The 23,805-nt window shown below is 42.4% G+C and overlaps 1 protein-coding gene across 1 annotated transcript in view; it reads left to right on the top strand.

Annotated features, from left to right (window-relative positions):
• Window positions 1-23,233, top strand: part of Col1a2 (collagen type I alpha 2 chain) — a 35,231-nt gene extending 11,998 nt beyond the window's left edge. The window contains exons 12-51 of the mRNA XM_051151991.1: window positions 634-678; window positions 947-1,000; window positions 1,104-1,148; window positions 1,368-1,421; window positions 1,943-2,041; window positions 2,152-2,196; window positions 2,315-2,413; window positions 2,824-2,877; window positions 3,003-3,110; window positions 3,431-3,484; window positions 3,604-3,702; window positions 4,662-4,715; window positions 5,180-5,278; window positions 6,051-6,104; window positions 6,562-6,615; window positions 7,022-7,075; window positions 7,334-7,387; window positions 8,372-8,416; window positions 9,460-9,558; window positions 10,723-10,830; window positions 11,489-11,542; window positions 12,704-12,757; window positions 13,437-13,490; window positions 13,673-13,726; window positions 13,806-13,913; window positions 14,419-14,472; window positions 15,358-15,411; window positions 16,378-16,539; window positions 17,185-17,292; window positions 17,980-18,087; window positions 18,429-18,482; window positions 18,571-18,678; window positions 18,790-18,843; window positions 18,998-19,105; window positions 19,591-19,644; window positions 19,764-19,871; window positions 20,196-20,454; window positions 21,026-21,210; window positions 21,880-22,122; window positions 22,877-23,233. Coding sequence (XP_051007948.1) covers window positions 634-678; window positions 947-1,000; window positions 1,104-1,148; window positions 1,368-1,421; window positions 1,943-2,041; window positions 2,152-2,196; window positions 2,315-2,413; window positions 2,824-2,877; window positions 3,003-3,110; window positions 3,431-3,484; window positions 3,604-3,702; window positions 4,662-4,715; window positions 5,180-5,278; window positions 6,051-6,104; window positions 6,562-6,615; window positions 7,022-7,075; window positions 7,334-7,387; window positions 8,372-8,416; window positions 9,460-9,558; window positions 10,723-10,830; window positions 11,489-11,542; window positions 12,704-12,757; window positions 13,437-13,490; window positions 13,673-13,726; window positions 13,806-13,913; window positions 14,419-14,472; window positions 15,358-15,411; window positions 16,378-16,539; window positions 17,185-17,292; window positions 17,980-18,087; window positions 18,429-18,482; window positions 18,571-18,678; window positions 18,790-18,843; window positions 18,998-19,105; window positions 19,591-19,644; window positions 19,764-19,871; window positions 20,196-20,454; window positions 21,026-21,210; window positions 21,880-22,122; window positions 22,877-23,023 — 3,507 coding nt within the window. The 3' untranslated portion in view covers window positions 23,024-23,233. The remainder of the gene's footprint in view (window positions 1-633; window positions 679-946; window positions 1,001-1,103; window positions 1,149-1,367; window positions 1,422-1,942; window positions 2,042-2,151; window positions 2,197-2,314; window positions 2,414-2,823; window positions 2,878-3,002; window positions 3,111-3,430; window positions 3,485-3,603; window positions 3,703-4,661; window positions 4,716-5,179; window positions 5,279-6,050; window positions 6,105-6,561; window positions 6,616-7,021; window positions 7,076-7,333; window positions 7,388-8,371; window positions 8,417-9,459; window positions 9,559-10,722; window positions 10,831-11,488; window positions 11,543-12,703; window positions 12,758-13,436; window positions 13,491-13,672; window positions 13,727-13,805; window positions 13,914-14,418; window positions 14,473-15,357; window positions 15,412-16,377; window positions 16,540-17,184; window positions 17,293-17,979; window positions 18,088-18,428; window positions 18,483-18,570; window positions 18,679-18,789; window positions 18,844-18,997; window positions 19,106-19,590; window positions 19,645-19,763; window positions 19,872-20,195; window positions 20,455-21,025; window positions 21,211-21,879; window positions 22,123-22,876) is intronic.
• Window positions 23,234-23,805: the final 572 nt, after the last annotated feature.

The following is a 23,805-nucleotide window of genomic DNA, read 5'->3' as shown; positions in this document are numbered from 1 at the left end:
TACCCACCAGGATCTAGCACTCAGAATAAGAAGCAAATATTACAGCTCTAAAAACTATTCTGATGCTTTGATTTTCCATGTATCTTAGTAAAAACAACAACACTGAGCATTCAAATTTGAAGAATTTGGATGTACTGAAAGAAAATGTATTATTTGTTTTCTCTATTTAAATAATATTCCTAGGCTGGGTGGTGCTAGGGAGTGCCTTTAGTCCTAGCACTTGGGAGGTAGAGACAGGTGGAGCTCTCTGAGTTTAAGGCCAGCCTGGTCTACAGAATGAGTTCCAGGACAGCCAGGACTGTTACACAGCAAAATGCTGTCTCAAAAAATCATCATCATCATCATCAACTATGGATCTGATTCTAAGTGCCTAGAATATAAAGAAAAAATGGAGAGAAGTACAATCAAATAATCACATTGTTTTAGTACCTTAGCCTTTGGTATATTTAAACAAAGCTCATATCATATTTTTAAAAACATGTGTCTGAGATCCTTGAGAAACAATCTGTAAGTATAAAAATATGTTTTAAAATGCACAAATGGCTCTAACTGGTATAATAGAGTAAAAATTGCAAATCAGAAAAAAATTTATATATATATCGAACAAAGACCACATTTTTCTTCTGCATATAGGGTGAACCTGGTGCCCCCGGTGAAAATGGAAATCCAGGTCAAACAGTAAGTATTGATCAATTCCTTGGAAACCCAAATGTGCGCTCTTAGTGTTCTAGAACTTCTTCCTTAGAGTTTTTGCTGATTACTATTTCTCTTGGCATTGTAGTCTTGATATTTTTCTCATCTCTCTACATATCCAACTTTTACCTGGTGTTAGAACTTGTATTTTCAGTGAATTCTTACATGTGTTAGAAACTGAACAAAGTGAATGCTGCCTGTGCCTTTTCAAGATTAGCCATCTGGACTTTATTAATAATATTTCTGCTTCTAGGGAGCCCGAGGACTTCCTGGTGAGAGAGGACGTGTGGGAGCTCCTGGTCCAGCTGTAAGTAGTCCAGTATTTTTCTTCCTTTTCAATCTTCTTAAAACACTGTGTAATGGGAGCGTCCTCATTTCCATCTGACGGTCTGTCTATCCTTCCTTCACAGGGTGCCCGTGGCAGTGACGGCAGTGTTGGTCCTGTTGGACCTGCTGTAAGTTCTGATACTGGGGTTGAAAATGGAGGCTGAGAGCTGGGAGTTTCCATTTATAAGTAGCATAGGTTACCTCAAATCCCCTAGAGTGATTGACTGATGCATACCGTAAAACTCACCCTATGTTGGAAACCTTGAATGTCTTCCCTTGGTACAACTTCAAGATTGTTTTCCTAACCTACTTCAAGAAATTTCTTATGCCTTCTGCTTTGATTTCAGGGTCCCATTGGGTCTGCTGGCCCTCCGGGTTTCCCAGGTGCTCCTGGTCCCAAGGTAAAAGCATTGGTTGCTGTCACCACCTTGATACAGTCTTTAGTATGATGTGAAATATCAGTATTGTTTGCAGGGGGAAAGACAAGTGCAGAGTAATTCCCTTAATCGGGCCCCTCCTTTTTAAATGTATACAGAAGACTTTCTCATTCTAAGTTTGTACTAAATCTCTCGGTACACTATGCATTGACAGAGTCGAGGGCTAGAAACTGACTTCCTAGATGTCCCGTATAATGTGCATCCCAGGCTAGCCTGGACTGTGCGGGCACCGAACCACCGTGACAACAGGGGTGGGGCCAGAATGTCAGGGCTAGGCTTGCAAATTAGAAAGTCAACCCCAAACTTTGTGATAATAAAACCAGATAAGCTAAGTGGTTGCTGTTCTGGCGAAATTCCCTAAAAGTTACAGTTATGCTGAATAAGAGAGGTATGCTGTTTCGGTTTTTTGTGTGTTTGTTTGTTTTGTGTTTGTTTGTTTGTTTGTTTTTTACTGCTAATTCCCACCCTGTGTCTTTCACTTTTAGGGTGAACTTGGACCTGTTGGTAACCCCGGCCCTTCTGGTCCTGCTGGTCCCCGTGGTGAAGTGGGTCTTCCAGGACTCTCTGGCCCCGTTGGACCTCCTGTAAGTACTCACTGATTTTAAGGCAGTTGAGTAGAAAAGCAAAAGATGGGCTCAGACAAGGTAAGAAATACTCCGATGCAGAGAGTGTTCTCTTCTCGTTTCCCTCGTAGGGAAACCCTGGAGCAAATGGTCTCACCGGCGCTAAGGGTGCTTCGGTAAGTACAGCCGGGGAGCTTGCATTCGCTGCTCTGGGCTAGAGGCACTTACTGAGGGCGGTCTCGGTATCCTGCCTGCTTCCTGTTGAGGGACTTTGGGGTTTTTTTCTTCCCACAGGGACTCCCTGGTGTTGCTGGGGCTCCTGGTCTCCCTGGTCCCCGTGGCATTCCTGGCCCCGTTGGTGCCGCTGGTGCTACTGGTGCCAGAGGACTTGTTGTAAGTGGTCACCGCTATGATGTTTATACCCTTGAGATATTATTTGCAGGATTTTCTCTGTCCCCATGACTTTTTCTTGCAGTTTTTTTTTTCTTCCCTCTGTAGTGTTATGCAAAGGTTTATATTTCCTGTATAACTGCATTGTGTGCCTGTATAGTCTCTCTGCTTGTGGGCATAACCTTCTTCCTTCTGCTGGCTTAGAAGCTTGTAGAAGACTCAGTGTGTGTCTTACCCTTCCACATATACAGTTTCCCACATGTGGTTTGTTTGTGTTTTTTTGTTTGTTGGTTGGTTGGTTGGTTGGTTTATTGGTTTGTTTGTTTAGAGAACTTAAATACCCCAAGAGACTTGTCTACTAGAGAGTCTTGTCACACTTTTGTCATTTGACCCCTGTTTCGCTTGTGTCTTAGGGCGAGCCTGGTCCTGCTGGTTCCAAAGGAGAGTCTGGAAACAAGGGAGAGCCTGTAAGTGCTTGCATCATCACGACTCTGTTCATTTATCTGTCTCAATTTTCAACCCAGATTCCGTAGCTGGGTATGATACGAAAATATTTTTTGACTCTTCTCGATTTTTTTTTTTTTTTAAACAGGGCTCTGCTGGAGCCCAGGGTCCTCCTGGTCCCAGCGGTGAAGAAGGGAAGAGAGGGTCTCCGGGAGAATCTGGGCCTGCCGGCCCCGCAGGGCCTCCTGGGCTGAGAGTAAGTTATGAATACTCCAGACATAGCCAACCATGATGCTGCCCCTTGGCTGGGAATTGGTCAGGATTTCTGTGTGTGTTTCCTCTATGAAAGAGCATCTGCCTTCCATCTGTTTTATTAAATTAGTGACTCTCAATTTGATATGTTATTAAACTGGTCTGGAAACAGCGTTGACCTATTTTTGCTCATCTGTGCATTCCCTTGGCGTGCACCACTGTCTTCCTCTTATGAGAAACCATGCCCTGGCTTAGGAAAACTCTAACCTATGGGATTCAAAGGCTTCTCTAATCCCCCCTGCTGTCCTGTGTCCTTTCCTGCAGGGCAGCCCTGGTTCTCGTGGTCTTCCTGGAGCTGATGGCAGAGCTGGTGGGATGGTAAGCTGTCCTTCACTTACCTCCCAGGAAGGGTCTTGACAGTGCTGGTGTCGGATGGATGTGTCCCTAGCACTCCATGAACAGCCCCCTTATTTGGGCCCTCTCCTTCCAATTAACAGGGCCCTCCTGGCAACCGTGGTTCAACTGGTCCTGCTGGAGTCCGAGGTCCTAATGGAGATACTGGTCGCCCTGGGGAACCTGGTCTCATGGGACCCAGAGTAAGTTTGAGAGAAATCCTCATAAAGCCCTATCTGGAACTGGTGCCTTCTCAGTAACAACAAACACATCTAAGTAAGTTTGCTAGTAGACTTGTTGATGCTTGCCTTTTTAAAATCAACTTTATCAGAGCCCCCTAGAAGGCTCTGGGCATTTGACTAGTCCATAGGTTTCCTATGCAATACTCAAATCGGTAACTAAGAGGGTTTAGGAAAACCATATCTATTTTAAAATATCCAAATGAGTTTGGTTCTCTTATCAGCACATATAGCTTATCTTAATCTGAGGTTTATATAAGGTATTCATGAAATGTATTAAGGCTATGCATTGTTAGTTGATTAGATTAATCAGTGAAACCATTTTTCCAGCAATCATAAAGTGCTATAATGTATTCAGCATGATACCAGCTTTAGAAGAGTGACCTTCTGGTCCAGAGATGCTCAAATCCATAACAATGGAGTCATTTTTTCCTCCATTATCTCTTATGGGTGAATAGCGACTATAATTTTTCACTATAAACAAGTAATTGGGAACAACAAAAATAGCAATAAAAAAATCCACCTTGGAAATTGCTTACCCAAAGTATTAGGTTTTTTTCTTCCTATCATGGAATTAAAAACCGTGATACATTTTTCCCACAAAGTAGATTGTTTAACAGTTTCTTCTGATACCTATGAATGAATCAGTTGAAAAATTAAATACAAAGAATGACAGATTCACAGAAAAAAAAAAGAGAGAGAAGAAAATAAAAGAAAAAAGAAAGATTTCAGAGTTCTTTTCATACTTTCTAGCAAGGCCAATATCTCTAATGACTCACCCTCGGAGGCAAAAAAAAAAAAAGAAAAAGAAAAAAAAGAAAAAGAAAAAGGAGAAGACAGTGCTGTGTGAGATTTTAATTAATTTGAGCCTTGAGTGTGGTAGCTAAAGTACCAATATTAAAGGACCCTCATTTATTTTATAGGGTCTTCCTGGGTCTCCTGGAAATGTTGGCCCACCTGGTAAAGAAGGACCTGTGGTAAGTATTGCTCATTTTCCATTACATTTTCAAGAACACTTATTACACCCTCATCAAGTCTATTTTTATGCCTTATTTATACATGAATACATTGAAAATAAATATGCGCCACCTCTACATCATCTGGGGACAGAAGGTAATAGATTGTAATTATGGAGTCTAAATGGATGTAGAGCTGAAGGCCGAGAAGGGATGAGAAAGCCATGGCTGGGGAAATTGAAGCAGGTGACAAGGGGATAGAGAGGGAAGGGAGAGGGACAAATTGCATACATGTGAGACTGAACTGACTGTCTGTGTACTGACATCCTATTTAGAACAAGGAAATGGAGTCATAATTTGTTGACGCTTTATCCAGGAAGCTTTGTGCATTCAGAAAACTACCCTGCTTTGTCACTTGACAACATCCTAAGCTTGATAGTTGAAAACCATGGGGATGGTGAGTAAACCTCAAACTCTGCTTTCAGGGCCTCCCCGGCATTGATGGTAGACCTGGACCAATTGGCCCACCTGGACCACGCGGTGAAGCTGGCAACATTGGATTCCCTGGACCCAAAGGCCCCTCTGTAAGGATCATGCTTCCCTCGCCCTCAATACCTGTTTGCTACATCTCTGCCACAATCAAATATTTCTCTCCTGCTTCTCAGCACAGTTTAGCTCAGAGCAGGTCCTTTTAAGCCAAGAAAGCTTTACAGCTCCCTAAAAGCTCTACCTCCACTGTGGTCTTGCACACTGCTGCAAATCTGAGTTACACACCTCCACAGCATCCTTCTTGTGCCGAGCTTCATGATGTTGTGTTAGGCCTTGGATGAAAAATTCAAAGTTGAGAAATATCAGTAAAGCATACACACAAGCAACAAAATCAACATTCTGAAGTTGCCATTTGTTTAAAAATGGACATAGGGATGACACGTTGGCTCAGTGGTTAAGAGCACCACCCTGCTCTTCCAGAGGTCCTGAGTTCAATTGCCAGAACTACGTGGTGGCTCACAACCATCTATAATGTGATCTGATGCTCTCTTCTGGCCTGCAGGTGTACATGCAGATAAAACACTCATATACATATAAATAAATCTTTTTTAAAATGACAATTAATATAAAAAAAGAACTTTTAAAAAATAGACATAAAACTTTCTCATGTTCTGTCATACATCATTGCCCCTCTCCCTTTCCACCCTCCAGCCCCCCCCCCATTGTATCTGACCTTGACTTAGCTTCTTGATATCTTTCTCATGTGTGTGTGTGTGTGTGTGTGTGTGTGTGTGTGTGTGTGTGTGTGTGTGTGTTATTTTGGGGGCTTTAATATTTTTAAAATTTTATATGTATCACTTTTTATAGGGTGATGCTGGCAAACCTGGTGATAAAGGCCATCCTGGTCTTGCTGGTGCTCGGGTAGGTGTTAACTTCTAAATATGCATCTTCTTTGATGTCATCTGCTATCATTATGTTGCCTTCAAACGTGGCATCCTAACGGTCCTTTTACCAGGATGAAACGGCTTTATTTTAAACTACATGGAGAAGGCAGGAAACTATAGCAAATCAGAACATGGTATTCAAAGATGCTGATGCATCTGGTCTTTATGGCTTTCATAGTATGATTCAAAGGTTATGAGTCTGTGCTAGTATTCTGTCATTTGTAAACTGCATCCTGTCTCTGGACATCTCTTGAACTACATGAGAAGTTAGTAGGACAGCATTTTGAACTTGGTGAAACTCACAATGGGTTTCTTTAATTTTAAAATGATAAACTTGGTCTTGGGAAATTAGCCTTCAAGGTGCTTTGAAGGTCCTTAAGCTATCTCACTTAGTGCATAACCATGAGCCTTTCTATTCTATTAAACATTTTTAGGGAGCTCCAGGTCCTGATGGGAACAACGGTGCTCAGGGACCTCCTGGACCCCAGGTGTGTACCTCTCCCTGCTCCTTTCCAAAGCAAAGTAAGCCTTGTCTTGCAGACTAGCCATTCTTTCCATAGTTAAGACAGCACATTGACATCAATGCTATCTTCTCTGTCACTGATATCAATGCTATCTTCTCTGTCACTGATATCAATGCTATCTAACTTGACTCTATAGTACTATTGTCTTTTGAAAATTACCCCTGGCTTCCTACGTATGTGGTAACTAGCAATGTAATAGGAATACTTTGATTAAAAAAAACCATAATCTCTATAGCTAACCTAATATGTATAGAAAAATAGCTAGCTTTTCCATCATAAAACTGGACTCGACTCTTAACATCCACACATATTTTTATGAAGTCAATGGAGCAACCACTAACTTCAATGCTATCTCTTCTGCCACTTTCAGGGTGTCCAAGGAGGCAAAGGTGAACAGGGCCCTGCTGGTCCCCCAGGCTTCCAGGTAAGTCGGCAAGCATGTAAGACTCTGATCTCTCCACACTGTCTCCACACAATTCACTGTAACACCACCAGCGCCAGCACCACCCAGCTATGGCTTCAGAACTCAAGCAAAAGGCACAGTTACTCAAAGCAAACTTTTTGGGAGTGGTTTCATAACACGTAACAGTGTTCACGATGCTTTTGCCTTTGTAGGCCCCAGTTATTAGCAGTCCCCCTGAGTATGGCCCTAAGATTGAAGTTTCCATGTCTCTTCATTTAGGGTCTCCCCGGTCCCTCGGGTACCGCTGGAGAAGCCGGCAAGCCAGGAGAAAGGGTGAGTCAACTGAGTGATGGTGACTTCACAAAATCTAATCATTTCCTTCTTTTTATTTGCCCTATTGCCATGTAATTACAATCCAAAAATTTCATATTTCACATACCAACGATAGCAGTCTAGCTTGTTGGTATTGAACAAGAGAGTGAAGCGAGTTATTTACATCTTGTTCAAATTGCCTTATTTCATGGATTGACTGGAACATCACAATATGAAAGCAAAACCTATTGACTATTTCACGTAATAGCCTTACTTTTTGTTTTGTTCTTTGTTATATTAAGATACAAATTATTTCCTCTCTATGGTGAAACCGTAAATGCACTGATTTTCCATCAGACCAGAGCCTGAAAAAAATTGCTTTTAATGTTTTTCTTGGCATTCAGAGATGACACTGCTGTCCACAATCAGAGCATGAGCGCCGAGTCATTTTCTCTAATTGTGATGAATGCGCCTCAATTTAGTTACATTCTGTAGCCTGGGCTCCTTTGTCAACAGTGGGCCACATTAAAGAGACAGCTGGTCAGTAATAAAAGAAAGACACATGGGTATACAATTGACTAGGGAATGTACAGAATATGATAATTTCTATGAAGATGGCAGTCCGTTATATAGCTAAAATATGCGATGCCTGGCTGTGTTTGTTACTACTCATCAAATTATCAAAGGAGATAGTCTGTTCCCCCCCCCCCCCCCCCCCCTCTTTTTTTTTAAACAGATAGTAAGTTCAATAATGGGAAACAAATTTCCTGATACCAGGTCTGGAGCAGACACATCTTTGACAGCAGTGGTAGTCTCTTTTTGGATCTTTCTATAGAGCCAAAAGTTTTGTTATACCTTCTAGTCTGTGTGCCAAAGCGTTGATGTGAGTAGAGTCCACACAACTTCGTTTTACAATTCAGAGTATTTTAGATACCTTAGCCACAACTAACTGTAAGAAGTCACATACAGATTCCATGATTTGTTTACTGTTGTGTTTTTGCCTAGGGTCTTCATGGTGAATTTGGTCTCCCTGGGCCTGCTGGTCCAAGAGTAAGTGTCACCTACTTAAATTTCACTAACATTTGACAGCATGTTTTAAAAAGGAGCAGTGTTTTCCCCTCACGCTACTGGTTGCCTCCCGTAAAAATATTTCTTAACCTTTTTCATAAGCATCATTAGGTTTTTAAGTTAATAGTGAAAATTCCCTGCTCAATAACCTTATGGTTAGAAGAAACATAAATGAATAAATGTATGTGTTATAGTAAATAATTTATATAGGCAAATGTGCCATGCTTATTGAAGTTGCTGATTTTTGAGCCAAGTAAACTAATACCTAATCTCTAAGATGAATATCTGCGGAATGTGTTAATGTCGAGAATCTAAAGCTAAATTCATGAGTATAGTTTTATAAAGGAAAAGCTACTTATTTGTCTATGTGTATTACCATATCTAGAATGACTAGGGTTGTTTTTCTTTAACGAAAAAAATCCCATTATGTTGTTAGTTATCACATACCTAGGAAGCCAGAAGTTAATTTAAAAAACCAATAGTGCCATAGAACAAGTTATAACAAGGCCCTTTAATATAATTACAATGTAGAACTAAGAGATAAATATTCTCGGCCATAACATGTAATGTGGTGGTGATGTTTAGGTGTATGGCCTCTGTTGAATATCCTATCGCACCGTTGCCACATGGAGTTGTAAATGGGCAGTGGTGTGAGAACATATAACCTTATCCATTCATGACATAGCTGTTCAACTAAAACTCCATCATCTACCCTTTGGCTGCTAAACGCATCTGACCTTGCCTGTGAGTGCAGCACAAAGAAGCCCATCCCCTTAAAAAAGCAAACGGATTCCAAAGGTTGGCTATAACACTTCCCACACAACAGAATGTGGAATTATAGTCCCAGAACATACAACATCTTAGAAATTATCCCACACTTCTTTCCATCCATTTGCCAGGAGAAAAATGAAAAATGAAACAACATGTGAATTTGCTTACCTGTGGTAGAACCTGGTCTAAAATACCGAGCGAATACAGATGTGTCAGGTGGTGCCTGGGACTGATTTCTAGTCGCTGTCTTACAGGGAGACCGTGGTCCCCCAGGTGAGAGTGGTGCAGCAGGCCCTACTGGTGCCATTGGAAGTCGAGGTCCCTCCGGAGCCCCAGGGCCTGACGGAAGCAAGGTAAAACTACAATTCATAGATAGATGGAATAATGGGCCCGTGTATTCCAAAATTAGTAGATTCGGTAGAAGAGTGATTGTTTTTGCAAATTTTTATGTATTTCCAGTTTTGTAGTGATCTCTACCTCGGTTACTAACAATATGATTCCTGTGAATACTGATCATTCGAAAAGGAAACTTGGAGAGGGAGAGAAATCTTTGTTCTAGAAACCAGCAGTGAATCCATACAGCTTTGCTCTGTTCTAATGACACTGTTTATGCTTTGAAATCTAGAACCATCCTTTACTTTTCTAGAAAAATTTTTTTCTGTATCTACATCCAACCCCATACCACAAAATTTCTAAAACGTAGTCTAGATTTTAATAGTAGAGCATATAATGATTTAAATTAGCTAAATACCACGTGGACTCCCCCGCCCCCAAAGGCACAGTCTAAAAACTTGTGTTCCAAGGTAGCTTTCTAGTTTAGGCTTTTTAAAAAGTAAGATTACACATCTCTAACAACCCCGGCAACTCACATGGCTCCCAATTCTTACCTTAAAGGGAGGAAAAAATGTAAAGAGTGGATTCAGAGAGGTATTTCATTTATGTGGAAGGGTATGGGTCGGGGGCGGAAGGAGCACAAGAGGGGAGAGGAAAAGAGAATATGGCGGCACTCAGGGTGCTTTTACGGGATCTGTTCATCTCAGCACCCTGCCGGCAGGTTTTCTGTGTAGAGAGTTGAGAGGCTTAATGCAGCGATGGGCACTATGGAGACAATTGTCTCCCGAGTTGATGAGGTCTCTTTCCATGCCACTTGCCTGGGCTAAGGGACTTTTCATTGAAAAGGGTTGTGAGCAAACATATTTTTTCAATCTCTCCCTCCCATTGTCGCATCGTCTTCTTTTCCGCGCCTGTCTTCCTTAAGAGGCCGGGCTGCAGATTGTAGAAGAATGGCAGCCACCCACTCTCTGCGCTCTTCTCTTTAGCCATATCGTGTCATTACTAGGCGCCCCCCCCCCCCCCGTTACATCCTTCCTCCTTTCAACGGTGGTGTTCCTTTGTGTTCTCTACGCAGCCAAGGATGCCATCTATTACATGTTTAAATTGGACTTCTTCAAGAGTTTGTGTCCTGCCTTTCTCCTTCTGCCTCTGAAATAATTGATTTCATACGGTTTTGATTCCAGGGTGAAGCTGGTGCCGTTGGTGCTCCAGGGACTGCTGGTGCCTCTGGCCCTGGTGGGCTTCCAGGGGAGAGGGGTGCTGCTGGTGTACCCGGAGGCAAAGGAGAAAAGGTGCCGCTCAGTTCTGGGCCATGATACACAATGTCCATAAACTCCACGCTAGAGGGCTGTGCAAGGATGCACAGTTGTTCCCAGTCCTTAGCAGGCAGTCTGGTAGCATTTTGACATCTATGTGCATTTCTCCCCCCTCTGTCACCTAGTACCTTCCCATGTCTAAATTCACTAATCTGGCAAAATTCCTTGCTACCATGGAATTTCATGCAAACAGATGGTGTTGAGTAATACATGAGGCTCATTTTAATGCCACTAACAATGATGCCTCATCCTGCCCTAATTAATGGAGGAAGCTCTATCAAACAGCTGTCAACCGTGCTGTGGCATTCGTTATGTTGTAAGAGTGACCAGGCACCACAGCCCGTTGCCATGTTGTCTTGTGAGTCCATCCTCGTCTATTTGAAACTTGCTTCATTATGAATCAGAGGAATATTTATTTTTTAATATTCAATAATAATCTGAAAGGAGCCGTGAAAGATGAGTTTCATACTGTTTTTCTCATTTAGTACCCTATAAAGTGGTAGGAAATCGAAAAACACAAAACTTCTTCACTGATGGCCAGCACTGCAGAAACTTTTATATTAGTATTTACAGTTCATTTCCACTCAAAAGTTTAGTTAGAAAACAAAATGTGGCTCTCGCTTTGTCCTTGCAGGGTGAAGCAGGTCTCAGAGGTGAAATTGGCAGCCCTGGTAGAGACGGTGCTCGTGTGAGTAGAATTTTGTTTTTAATGTTTGTGGTTAAACTGTTTGTATTTTTTTTTCAGTTTGAATTCACCACATTTTCAAAGTAGAGCTTTTATAAAGAATTCAATTTTAGTAAAATTGCAAGCCATTACTTCCTAGATCACTGATATGATTTCACATGCCCCAAAAGAAAACTTAAGCATGACACACCTTTGAAAAAAATCACATCTTTTTTTTTTTCCTACCTTCTTCAGTGTCCAATATGCCAACCCTTAGCTGCACAGGAAACGCTGTAGGTTTGGAAGGGTGGCAATTGCTTTGTTTAAGTGACAATAAAGCTTTTAGAAAAACAATTCTCTTACATTTTAAAAAGCCGTAACCTTTAACAATACCTGTCTGCCCCAGAATTTGATCTAAGGCCAGGCTCCTAGATAAGCTGTGACTCACCATAGGTGTCACAGATGACCCCCAGGAAGGATAATTACCTTCCTGAGCTGCCAGCACTGTGGCGCTTCCTGCTCCTGTCACGTCTCCTTCAAGCTGATAACCCACTGTAACACATTCCTGGTGCTCTCTGCCTTGAGTCACCTAACCCTCACAGCTCCAAATAAGGCTATTCATTTGCTTCCCTGCAGGGAATTTTACAGGAGTAAGAGAGTTCGGAACTCCCAAATTCCCCTCCTGCTCGGGCCTTTCACATTTCCATTACCTTTATCACCTCTTTCCTCACATATTCTGCAGTTCCTTCCTCCTGAACTGACTTCTGGGAGTCCTGATAACCAGAACCAACAAAGAGCAGGGGCTTCTTTTTTTCATTATTATTACAAGTGTGTGTGTGTGTGTGTGTGTGTGTGTCTGTGTCTGTGTGTCTGTGTGTGCTGATATTCACGTGTGCCCACTGAGTGACCATGTTGCTGTACCATGGCTAAATGTGGAGATCAAAGGACAGGTTGTAAATGCTGTTTCTCACATGTGGGTCTCCCAGGGATCAAACTCGGCTCCTCAGGCTTGCCTACAAACACCACTCACTGCCTGCTGAATCATCCTGCGGGCCCCTCGGGAGCTTTCTTAATGTCCTACCACAATGTGCAATGCGGGTGTTCCAACACCTCGTGAGCACAAGACAGTCCAACCTGGATTCTGTGTGTTGTTTTTAGTAAGACCTGTTTCCTTTTGGGTCCTAGGGTGCTCCTGGTGCTATCGGTGCCCCTGGTCCTGCTGGAGCCACGGGTGACCGGGTAAGTGAATTCAAAATGAGCTGAGTTGTAACTCTCTGAGCTGATAGGGCCATGTAAAAATTCCTTGCTCGCCATAGTCTGAAAGAGCCTCAGGAAAAAAAAAAGTGTAGCTGTTGCGACAGGGAGCACATGCTGCTTGTTTGGTGTTCTCTCTCCCTGCCTATGGACTTGCCAGCTGCCTGATCTACACCTTAATCCCCATGATTTGTTTTAAAGACGTTCTCTGCTGCCCATTAACAATATCCTAATGCACTGAGCCTTCTCAAAGCCTTCAATTGTAAGAAGGGGGAAAAATCAATAAAATACATAGTGTGCCCATTTTACATCGAGCAGTCCATTTAAAATAGACCTTATTTATTGTATTGCTAGGATTGCAGTAAATAGATCAGTCCTATATCCATCTAAAAATTAAAATGTCCTCTTCCTGGTATTATGGGGACTGATTTATAGTGTTTCTGCAAGTGAACAACCAATACCACTCCACCTTTTAAAATGAATCCAGCCTTAAGTAGAGGAAGAATTCACCTCATTTTATTCTCTGAAATGTCCATTAGTCTCTTCCAAGGTAACTGCAAACTCTGAAAATGGCCCTCTGTCTACTTCTTCTCTTCCCTCTTCCTCCCACCATCTATGAAAGGCACATTAAGCAACTCATCCTTGGTCTTTGGTGCCATTACAGGGTGAAGCTGGTGCTGCTGGTCCTTCTGGCCCAGCTGGTCCTCGAGGTAGCCCTGTAAGTAAAAAACACAATTTTGGTTGGTTTTTTTGGGGTTTTGGTTTTTGTTTTTTGTTTTTTTTGTTTTTGTTTTTGGTTTTTTTTTTTTTTTTTGTTTTTTTTTTTTGGACACTCTTATTTCATGGTTTACAGATCTCCATGCAGCTGCAAATGTAACAGCATTGTTCTCTCCCACCTAGGGTGAACGTGGTGAGGTTGGTCCTGCTGGCCCTAATGGATTTGCTGGCCCTGCTGTGAGTATCACATAAGCAAGATTCATCTGACGTCCCCATGAGTCAGAAGGCCAGCGCTCACTGCAGTTCCTCCCAACAGGGTGCTGCTGGCCAACCTGGTGCTAAAGGAGAAAGGGGAACCAAAGGGCCTAAGGGAGAAAATGGTGTCGTTGGTCCTACCGGGCCTGTTGGAGCTGCTGGGCCATCTGTAAGTTGAATTCACTCTTGTTCAACATACCCAAGCTCTTTTATAATCCAATGCATGCTCATTAGGGACCCTACTGTCTACTAAGCATTCCAGATAAAAGATATGTGTGTATAATATATATCAATAAATACATATTAATAAATAATAATATATAATAATTTTATGAGACAGGGTATCTTTTTGTAGCCCTGGCTGTCCTGTCTGTAGACCAGGCTGGCCTCGAACTCATAGATCTTCCTGCCTCTGCCTCCTAAGTGCTGAGATGAACGGTGTGTGTCACCATGCTCAGCAAGATTTTTTTAAAAGAATTCACCTTTAAATGTCACTTTTGTAAAGTTTTGTGAATATTTTATTTTCATGTAACATAGATAATTGTCTTTCGTTTCTAAATTACCCTCAAGAGTAGAGGAGGTGGATGAGAACGAGCCATCTGAAAACAAGGGAACATTTGTAAGAGTTACTTGTTTGGGGGGATTTGATGCCACCTTTTCTGCTTTACTTTTAGGGTCCAAATGGTCCCCCTGGTCCTATTGGAGGTCGTGGTGATGGAGGTCCCCCTGTGAGTATTTACAAAGGACTAAGACCTTGTCTGCGTTCTAGCTGTATTCTAGCAACAATTTGAAAGTTGTAGAAGTTTGGAACATTTGAGCTGTGAAAAAGGGGATCTTGAGAATCAAGGTCATTCTAATCTAACCAGAAACATGAGGAAGTTCAACAGTCCTGAGATGAAAGACAGCTACTGGGGTAGGGGGTGGGCAGGGGTGCAGGTGGGGGGGGCATCAGCTCAGTCCCAGTGGCAACTCAGAGCAGCAGATGGTGCTGTGGCGCCCAGGAGGGAGTGGAGCCCAGGAGGGAGTGAGCAGACCCAGGGAGTCAAACTGGGAAACAGATGAGGTGTTTTCTGGCTTATCCTTTTGTTAATGCCTCACTTCTTCTGACTGACCAAGTCTCCTTCTTGCCCAAGGTTCTCACCCCAACTCTCTAGAGACACTGAGGTCCCCAAGAATGAACTCCCCTAATGTATTTTTCCCCTTCTCTGGTAGCACTTAGTCTCTGGCTCATTTTCATACTTCCTTCTATAAACAACACTCCTTCTTGTAGTGTCACCTCCCTTTCACCCAGCCAAGTAGTCAATAAGCATTCACATATCATAATGAAAATATCGCATATCCTCCCTTATCACCATCAGATAATCTGTTAGTATTTCAAAACAGTACCAACTATCTTAATGTCAAATGCGGGCATTACAACCAGTAGCATACTTCTAAGATGTGTAGAGGGGAGCTTCAGGACCCTAATTAAGTGAGCCCCTACCTGAAGCTAAGCAACACCTCTTCTGTGGCCATCTCCAGTCTCATGATGAGTTTCTAAAGGGAAAATGTCTGTCTTATCCTAAATCTTGGAGTTGATTTGACTGTGGAGTTTTAATGTGCTTGGATCTTAGGGTATGACTGGCTTCCCTGGTGCAGCTGGACGGACTGGCCCTCCTGGACCCAGTGTAAGTACATAACGCCAAATGTATCATCATTTTCATTTACCATAAGACCGGGACTCTGGTAAGAAACTGGGGTGGGGGGAGGCACTTTCTATTAAAAATATCTGCTAGTGCATTTCCAATTTAAAATTATCTTTGATGAATGATTAAAACAAAATCATTATAAATTATATTTTAAAATACCAATTTAAGTAGCTGTTATTTATGTAACTACCAGCACCCTTTGGACTACACAGTCTCTTTTTAAAAAGAAAAAACAAACAAACAAACAAACAAAACAACAACAACAGGAGCTGTGACCACAGATCTAGCACTTCCATGTCTAACCACCCTCTCTGGCTAACATTCTGCCTCCATTCTAAGGCTATAATTGTTGCTGAATTTAAAGGTAGTTTGTCCTCTAATTTAATTCTTATTCAGATGCCCTTGTCAGGGCTCAAGAGAGTTTAATTAATTATCAAGGATTAAGTATTCCAGTTAAGGTTTCAGAGAAAAAGAAATTGCAAAGATGTTGATTTCTTGGAATTTTTTTTTTACAGATTCATAATAGAAAAATCTTCATTCCTTGTAGGCATTTAATTAAACCTAGTCAAGAGCATATGCAATTCCTCAGTTGTGAGCCGAATGCCAAGGTTGGCTTTGCTTAAGAAGAAATGGGCAGAGTCTGCAGGAATCCAAAGTCCCCTTCAACTAAGACTTAATCAGCAGTCTTAGATATCCTCCTGGTTCTGATTCCGCTGTGCAAGGGCATCAGTAATAAACCATACACCGCCTTCATCACTAAAACTTCCCACTGGGTCTACCTCATCAGCTAGCTTTATTACAACAGGAATCACTTCTTCCTAGGAGAATCTTAAAAAGTCCAAAAATGGCTGAGATATTATCTTTCTGCATAGCCATGCTTGACTCCTAGCATCTAGGTCTGGAGTGATTAACAGAAAACAAATGGCCATGTACATCTGATCACAGGGTATTACTGGCCCTCCTGGTCCTCCTGGTCCTGCTGGTAAAGAAGGGATTCGCGGTGCTCGTGGTGACCAAGGTCCAGTGGGCCGAACCGGAGAAACAGGTGCATCTGGCCCCCCTGGATTTACTGGTGAAAAGGGTCCCTCTGGAGAACCTGGTACCGCAGTAAGTGATTCCAAACTCCTTTTTCTCAATACTTTCGTTGAGTTAGAATAAAGCCCCTTTACAAATCCTCAAGTGGCATATATCTATTAGCGAGTGATGCAGGCTCTCAAGTTGAGCTTGGTTGAGCCAGGAAATCTGTCCAGCACACAATAAGGTGTTATGGTGATAGCAGATCCACTGAAAGCTTGTAACGAGAATGACAGAGGATGGGAGAATGCAGCTTCGCTGCAGTCACCCTTTCTGCTCTCTGGGGACTTAAGAACGAGAGCAGAATCCTACTACTGGGGCCATGCTTCTGAAAATTAGCCAAGCTTCATAAGATGCTGGTCCCCCAAACATCTGCAAGGTGCCCGTGCAGGACCTTAGGAGTCAAGGTCAGCATTTTCATGCCTGCATAGAGTCTGTAAAAACTAATCTCCCCCTCCCCAACACAATGGCTCCATTACTCTCAACTACACATATACATACCAAAATGTAAACTTACTGTCATCTCAGAAAAAAGACATTCAAGGATGTGTCCCACCAATTAGAAGTCACTGGCCTGTTTCTGATTGCAGGCCCCTCCTATTCGCAATCCTTGAGCTAATCCGTATTATGAGGTAGGGTCTTACCAGTAATAATCAGTATTATTTTTCTCTCATCTAGGGACCCCCTGGCACTTCAGGTCCTCAGGGTCTCCTTGGCGCTCCTGGTATTCTGGGTCTCCCTGGCTCTAGAGGTGAACGTGGTCTGCCAGGTGTGTCGGGTTCTCTGGTGAGTGCACCATTCTGATTCTTATTAACATAATAAAGGATTTAAAAAGCTGCCACTTCAAGTGTGACAGACTGATCACTGAATAACTGCACTTAAGATCTTTTTTTTTTTTTTTCTTTTAATTCATGGCATTTTCTTTATACAGATCACATGTCACTTAGCTAGGAAGCTTTAATACTACCTTACTTAGACACGCACTATAAAGACGCAGCTTAACATTATGCAGAATGAGTTTTGTTCTTTCTACATGCTTAAGAATGATACAAGCTCTAATTGCATTTACTTCTCTGCAACATAAAATATAAAAAGAATGGGACTCTGGAAGTTCATGAATCACTCCATTTAACCCTATACATGACAGCAGCTAGGAGCCATCTTTTATCTAGAAACTATCAACTTTATGAATTAATTTTGCTTGAGATGTTAGATGCCATCAGACCCTCCACCCCCACCCGCCCACATACACAACCCCATGCACACAACTGCCCCCTAAGTGTGGTGAAGACAGGGCAAGGGGTGATGGCATCAAGGGGCTGACTCCACTGGTGATTCCTACAATGGCATGATCCATCAGTACTCAACTTTACCTTCTCTCTCTCAACTAGAATTTTCTGGGAGTTGTTTTGGGCGAGTGAGCTTAGCACGCCTTATGATAGTGATGCTATTTTATCTTCTCTGCTATTCTAGGGTGAGCCTGGCCCTGTGGGCATCGCAGGCCCTCCTGGGGCCCGTGGTCCCCCTGGTGCTGTGGGAAGTCCTGGAGTTAATGGTGCCCCTGGTGAAGCTGGCCGTGATGTGAGTGCAACTTTTGGTTTGTGAATAAAACCCAAGCAGGATTTTCATTGTGACTTCTAGTGTTGAGATGAGGTTTCATGCCCTTAGCTCCTAAACGAGATAATCTGCTTCCTCGTATAATGATCTATCTTTGCTGTAAAACTATGGGAATTACTTGGGTTTGAAAATGGTCTTTAACTAGCATACTTTAAATTGGGGTCCAAGTATTTAAAATAATTTCTTTAAAAAATTAAATTGGGAGGTTCTTGCTCCTATTTTTTTTTTAACTGTCTGTACGGTGTCAATAATGAAGGCAGAAGCAGTGACGCTAATGGATATTGGTTTGCATGGTGTTCTCATAGGGTAACCCTGGCAGCGATGGTCCCCCAGGTCGCAATGGTCTACCTGGAAACAAGGTCAGTATACTTTTTCATCTTTTTATAATGTAAGAGTGGTTAAAATAATTGGCAGATCAATGCTAAGCTTTGTTTTTGCCTCTGATAGGGAGAGCGTGGTTACCCTGGCAGCATTGGTCCCACTGGTGCTGCAGGTGCTCCTGGTCCTCATGGTACTGTGGGTCCTGCTGGGAAGCACGGAAACCGGGGTGAACCTGTAAGTATATAGAGTTGTCACCCTTGTGGACTTCACACTTGGGGGCAGTGGCCGTCAAAGGAGGATCTTGAACTCGGCTCATGGGTTCTGTTTTTCTTTTCTAATTCACAGGGTCCTGCTGGTTCTATTGGTCCTGTTGGTGCTGTTGGTCCAAGAGGTCCTAGTGTAAGTACATGGTGATGATTAACATTTAAGAATTGAAAGGATAACTCCAAACCATCTACTTAGACAACAGATAATATGTAGGCTAGACTTTGGTACTTTAGTCCATGCTGAGAAATGATTCAGATGATGGCACTGACTTTCTCTTTCTTTATAGGGTCCTCAAGGTATTCGAGGTGACAAGGGAGAGCCTGGTGATAAAGGGGCCAGAGGTCTTCCTGGCTTCAAGGGACACAATGGATTGCAGGGTCTTCCCGGTCTTGCTGTAAGCAAAATGTGACCATCTTGCATGAGTTCTAACCTGAATGATCTTCAGCTCAGAGGGCCCTGCCTAGAATGACCATTGTTACTATGTACAGCACCCTACCTCCTTCACCCATTCCTGTTCTCTAGCTCGCTCTACCTCTTTCATAAAGGATACAATTTCGTATTCTAACACAAAGAGGTAAGGGTTAAAGGAGAAAGAGGCATTCGTATATTAACATCTCCTGGCAACAGTGTTCTTCAACCCCACTTAAAATAAATATGATTAGAGGGATGACTAATATTGCACCGTTGAAATAGCTGTGGAAAAAAAAATAATTGAACATAATAGATATAATGGGAGAAAAGGGCCCCACTTTACATTTTCAATTTTCTCAACCCAGAGTCCATTTAAACTAAAGTTTTCCATTCAATTTGGGGAGAAAATGTCCACTGACACATGTTCTGAAAGTATGATTTATTTTTCTCTCTGTTCTCTCTTTAAAGGGCCTACATGGCGACCAAGGTGCTCCTGGCCCCGTAGGTCCTGCTGGTCCCAGGGTAAGAGAATCAAAATTAAAGTTTCTCTTGAACTAAAGAATTGCCCTGGGCAAGTACACCCTGGGCTACCAATACCTGTGGGGTTTCATTAACAAGCACTTGATATTTTTCTTCATTAGGGTCCTGCTGGTCCTTCTGGCCCTGTTGGCAAAGATGGTCGATCTGGACATCCTGGACCTGTCGGGCCCGCTGGCGTTCGTGGCTCTCAGGGTAGCCAAGGTCCCACTGTAAGTATCAGTTGGAAGACTAGTTTAGGGCACCCTTGGCCAGGTGAATGGTCTCTTCAGAATAAACCGAGGAGACTTTGATAGCTCATGCGAGTGGCTCCGTTTGAGATGCTCGCTAAGAACTTTGTAAATTGTCAGTATATGACAGGCTTCTTCAATCCATCTCTGTGTGGCTGAGACTGAGTAGTTTGTTTACATACGCTCGATTCTTTTTCTCATATTAGAATGTGTTTCAATACAAAGCACATCTGAAAAAGTCCTATCCTGGCTGCCTTTCCCATCAGCACTCAGTGTAAATCTGTTTCTCTGACTCTTACCTCACAGGGTCCTCCTGGTCCCCCTGGTCTTCCTGGGCCTCCTGGTGCCAGTGGAGGTGGATATGAGTTCGGTTATGAAGGAGACTTCTACAGGGCTGACCAGCCTCGCTCACAGCCTTCCCTGAGACCCAAGGACTATGAAGTTGACGCAACTCTGAAATCTCTCAATAACCAGATTGAAACCCTTCTCACTCCTGAAGGCTCTAGAAAGAACCCTGCACGCACATGCCGGGACTTAAGACTCACCCACCCAGAGTGGAACAGCGGTGGGTAGAAATGTTTAAACCACACTGGTCCCTCATACAGCGGGGTTTTCCAAAATCAGTTTTCAATGATGCTTAGGACAAACATGTGTTCGGGCCCAAAAAACTACACTATCAAAACCTGGTTAATTAGACATCATTTTCTTTCCTCCAGCCCACACTCATCCTTAAATCTGTTGAATCACTTATTTATTTACTCTTGGTGCTAGAGGTTAAATAGAAGGCCTAGGCAAGTGTCTAACACAGAGCTTCATCCCCAGGACACATTTTACACTTTGTTCTGAGACAATGTCTCACTAAGTTATCTAAGATGGCCTTGAATTCACTCTAGTCTTAGTAGGCCTTTAAGTTTTGATCCTTCTGTGCCAGATGGTATAAATATCTTAGTTGGATGTTTAATGAAGAAAAGGGGGAGTCTTAAAATATATACCTTCTTCCCATTAACCGTGGCATGGGTGATGTTACAGCACCATCAAAATGGTTTTTTATAAGAATCAATATTATTGACGGATTATTATTAGAACCAACATTTTGCAGTCAGAAGTTTACAAGCTGAGCTTTCTTTTCTGAAAAGATTACTACTGGATTGACCCCAACCAAGGAAGCACTATGGATGCCATCAAAGTGTACTGTGATTTCTCTACTGGCGAAACTTGCATCCAGGCTCAACCTGTAAGCATCCCAGCCAAGAGCTCATACAGCAGGGCCCAGGCCAACAAGCACATGTGGCTAGGAGAAACTATCAATGGTGGTAGCCAGGTACGGAATCCTCCAAGTGCTCTTCCTCCTCCTCCTAAACATGATTTCCTTAGGATCATTTTCTTTTTAATTACTTGGGCTTTAGAATCCTTTACCTCTGGGCTTATTCAAAGAAATTGCTCCTATCACAAGCTCAATTCTATCATAGATTGCACACTAAAAGACTGAACACATCCCTCTAATTCGACACTATTATTCAAATTTGACTTAATGGGTAATCATTGGAAAAATGGCTAATGGCATTTCAAGTAAAGGTGTACCGGCCAGCGGATAGCCACCAGCTATGCATATGTATTTCAGAACACGAGCAGCATTTCTGAATTTTTAATCAAGCCTTTCCACCGACATTACCAAATGACACTAGAATTCAGTACATTACACAAAACAACGAGGTCTGCCTCCACCTCACAGTTGCAAAACTCTAATGAAGGGGCATTCATGGTAATGCATTCATGAGTCAGGTGCCCTTTTTGGATGATCTTGCCCTCACAAGGTAGATCTTATGGTGCTTAAAGCAACTAATGCTTTAAAAGGGCATTATTTCCTTAAAATGCATCCTTTTTCCTAAGCCCAGACAATGACTCCATCATTTCTCCTTGTGCCAGACTCTCTTTAGTTGAGTTTTAGTATGAGTTGTCCACTTAACAGGGTCTACCTTCTTCTCTATAGTTTGAATACAACAGAGAAGGAGTGACCTCCAAGGAAATGGCAACTCAACTGGCCTTCATGCGCCTCCTAGCCAACCGTGCCTCTCAGAACGTCACCTACCACTGCAAGAACAGCATTGCGTACCTGGATGAGGAGACAGGCCGCTTGAATAAGGCTGTGATTCTGCAGGGCTCCAACGATGTGGAGCTCGTTGCCGAGGGCAACAGCAGGTTCACCTACAGTGTCCTTGAGGATGGCTGCTCCGTAAGTAATGGGAGAACATAGGGAGAACCCTTAGTTTGGGAAGTGGGTTGATGGAGCCTATCTTAGACTATTAAAGGAACAGATGAATGAGGGACCTAACTTAATTAACCTTTCTTTTTTTTTTTTTAAACACACATTTTCAGTTCGGCCAACAATTCTCTGATCGATACAGGAATTCTTATTAAATCCTGCCTTCTGAGCTGACATACTTAGCTGACTCCTATGCTCACACAGTCATAGCTTTCCCTTCAACATTTAGGGCTGCTAGATATTAACATATCCTCAGAATTTAAAACTTACTGATGTTGAAAACACTTAGTTACACCTTAGAGTATGGACTATTTTCAAATTTTGTAGAACGTTTTCTTTATAAAAGAAAAGGCTGTGACCTATTTTATATGAAATGTTGTAAGTAGAATAAAATATAAAATGTAAAATTACTGCATATTTACTCAACTTTACGTATACCACATGCATTCACACGCACACACACACACCTTAAAAATTATATCATAGAAATGTCACTGGAATGTGTGTCCAAATGCATGTGAAGCTTCTCCTAAGTGAGAAGCCTTCCTAAAAGGCATCCATGACACTGTTTGTCAACAATGAGCTTCTTAGTCAGGAACACATCTTCAGGAAAGTATGGACCTGCCAAGCAGTAGCTCTCCTACACTCTGCTGCCTAGATTGATGTCAGATGCACAGGTGATGCTGCCTTATGTATTCTCTTCCTTCCCCATTTTTTTAAACAGAAAAAGACAAATGAATGGGGCAAGACAGTCATTGAGTACAAAACAAACAAGCCATCTCGCCTGCCGTTCCTTGACATCGCTCCTCTGGACATTGGTGGCGCCGACCAAGAATTCAGTGTGGACGTTGGCCCAGTCTGTTTCAAATAAGTGAACTCAACCTAAATTAAAAACCAAACAAAAATACCTGAAAAACTTTCTCTTCCGCCATTTCTTCCTTTAAAAAAAAAAAAAACAACTGAGAGCTGAATCCTTCTGTGTCTTCTATGCATCTAAATCTTAAACTGTGGGCAAAAGAGAAGGATTGGTCAGAGCAGTGTGCAATATGATCCAGTGAAGTTCCCTCCCATAGCTCCACCCCCAAAACATGTGCAGTCTTGTTTTGTTTTTGTTTTTGTTTTTTTTTTAACACTCTGACACCTGCTGTGGAAATTGTCAACCTCTGTAAGAAAACCAAAATTTAAAAATTGAAAAATAAAATAAAAACAAAACCATGAACATTCGCACCACTTGTGGCTTCTGACTATCTTCCAGAGGGAAGTTTAGAACCCAGACTTCCAAAGGTTTAAACTACCTCAAGACACTGTCCTGGGAGTGTAGAGGACCTCCATGAGAGTAGACCTAGACAGACATGACCCGAGGTACTTGCTCTGTTTTGCTTTCGATACAAAGGTGCTAACAGTACTTCAGATACTTGAAGAATGTCGACGGTGCTAGAAGAATTACAGAAGAAATAATCCTCCATACTGAGGTGTATTGTGTGGGTTTTTAAAAATTTGATTTAGCGGAGTTCTAGTTCCCATCGTACCCCCCACTAGGAGTGTGCAGATCGTTTGCCCAAAGTTCTTTCCTCTTTAGATTCAGCATCTGTTCTTCACCAGTCTCGTTCCCATCCTTTTCCTACTGCTTCCAGAGAAATCTTGTTTCTTGGA

This window comes from Acomys russatus, chromosome 10 (genome assembly GCF_903995435.1).
Source record: "Acomys russatus chromosome 10, mAcoRus1.1, whole genome shotgun sequence".
NCBI classification, from domain to species: Eukaryota; Metazoa; Chordata; class Mammalia; order Rodentia; family Muridae; genus Acomys; species Acomys russatus.
This window is presented reverse-complemented; position numbering and strand designations above follow the sequence as displayed.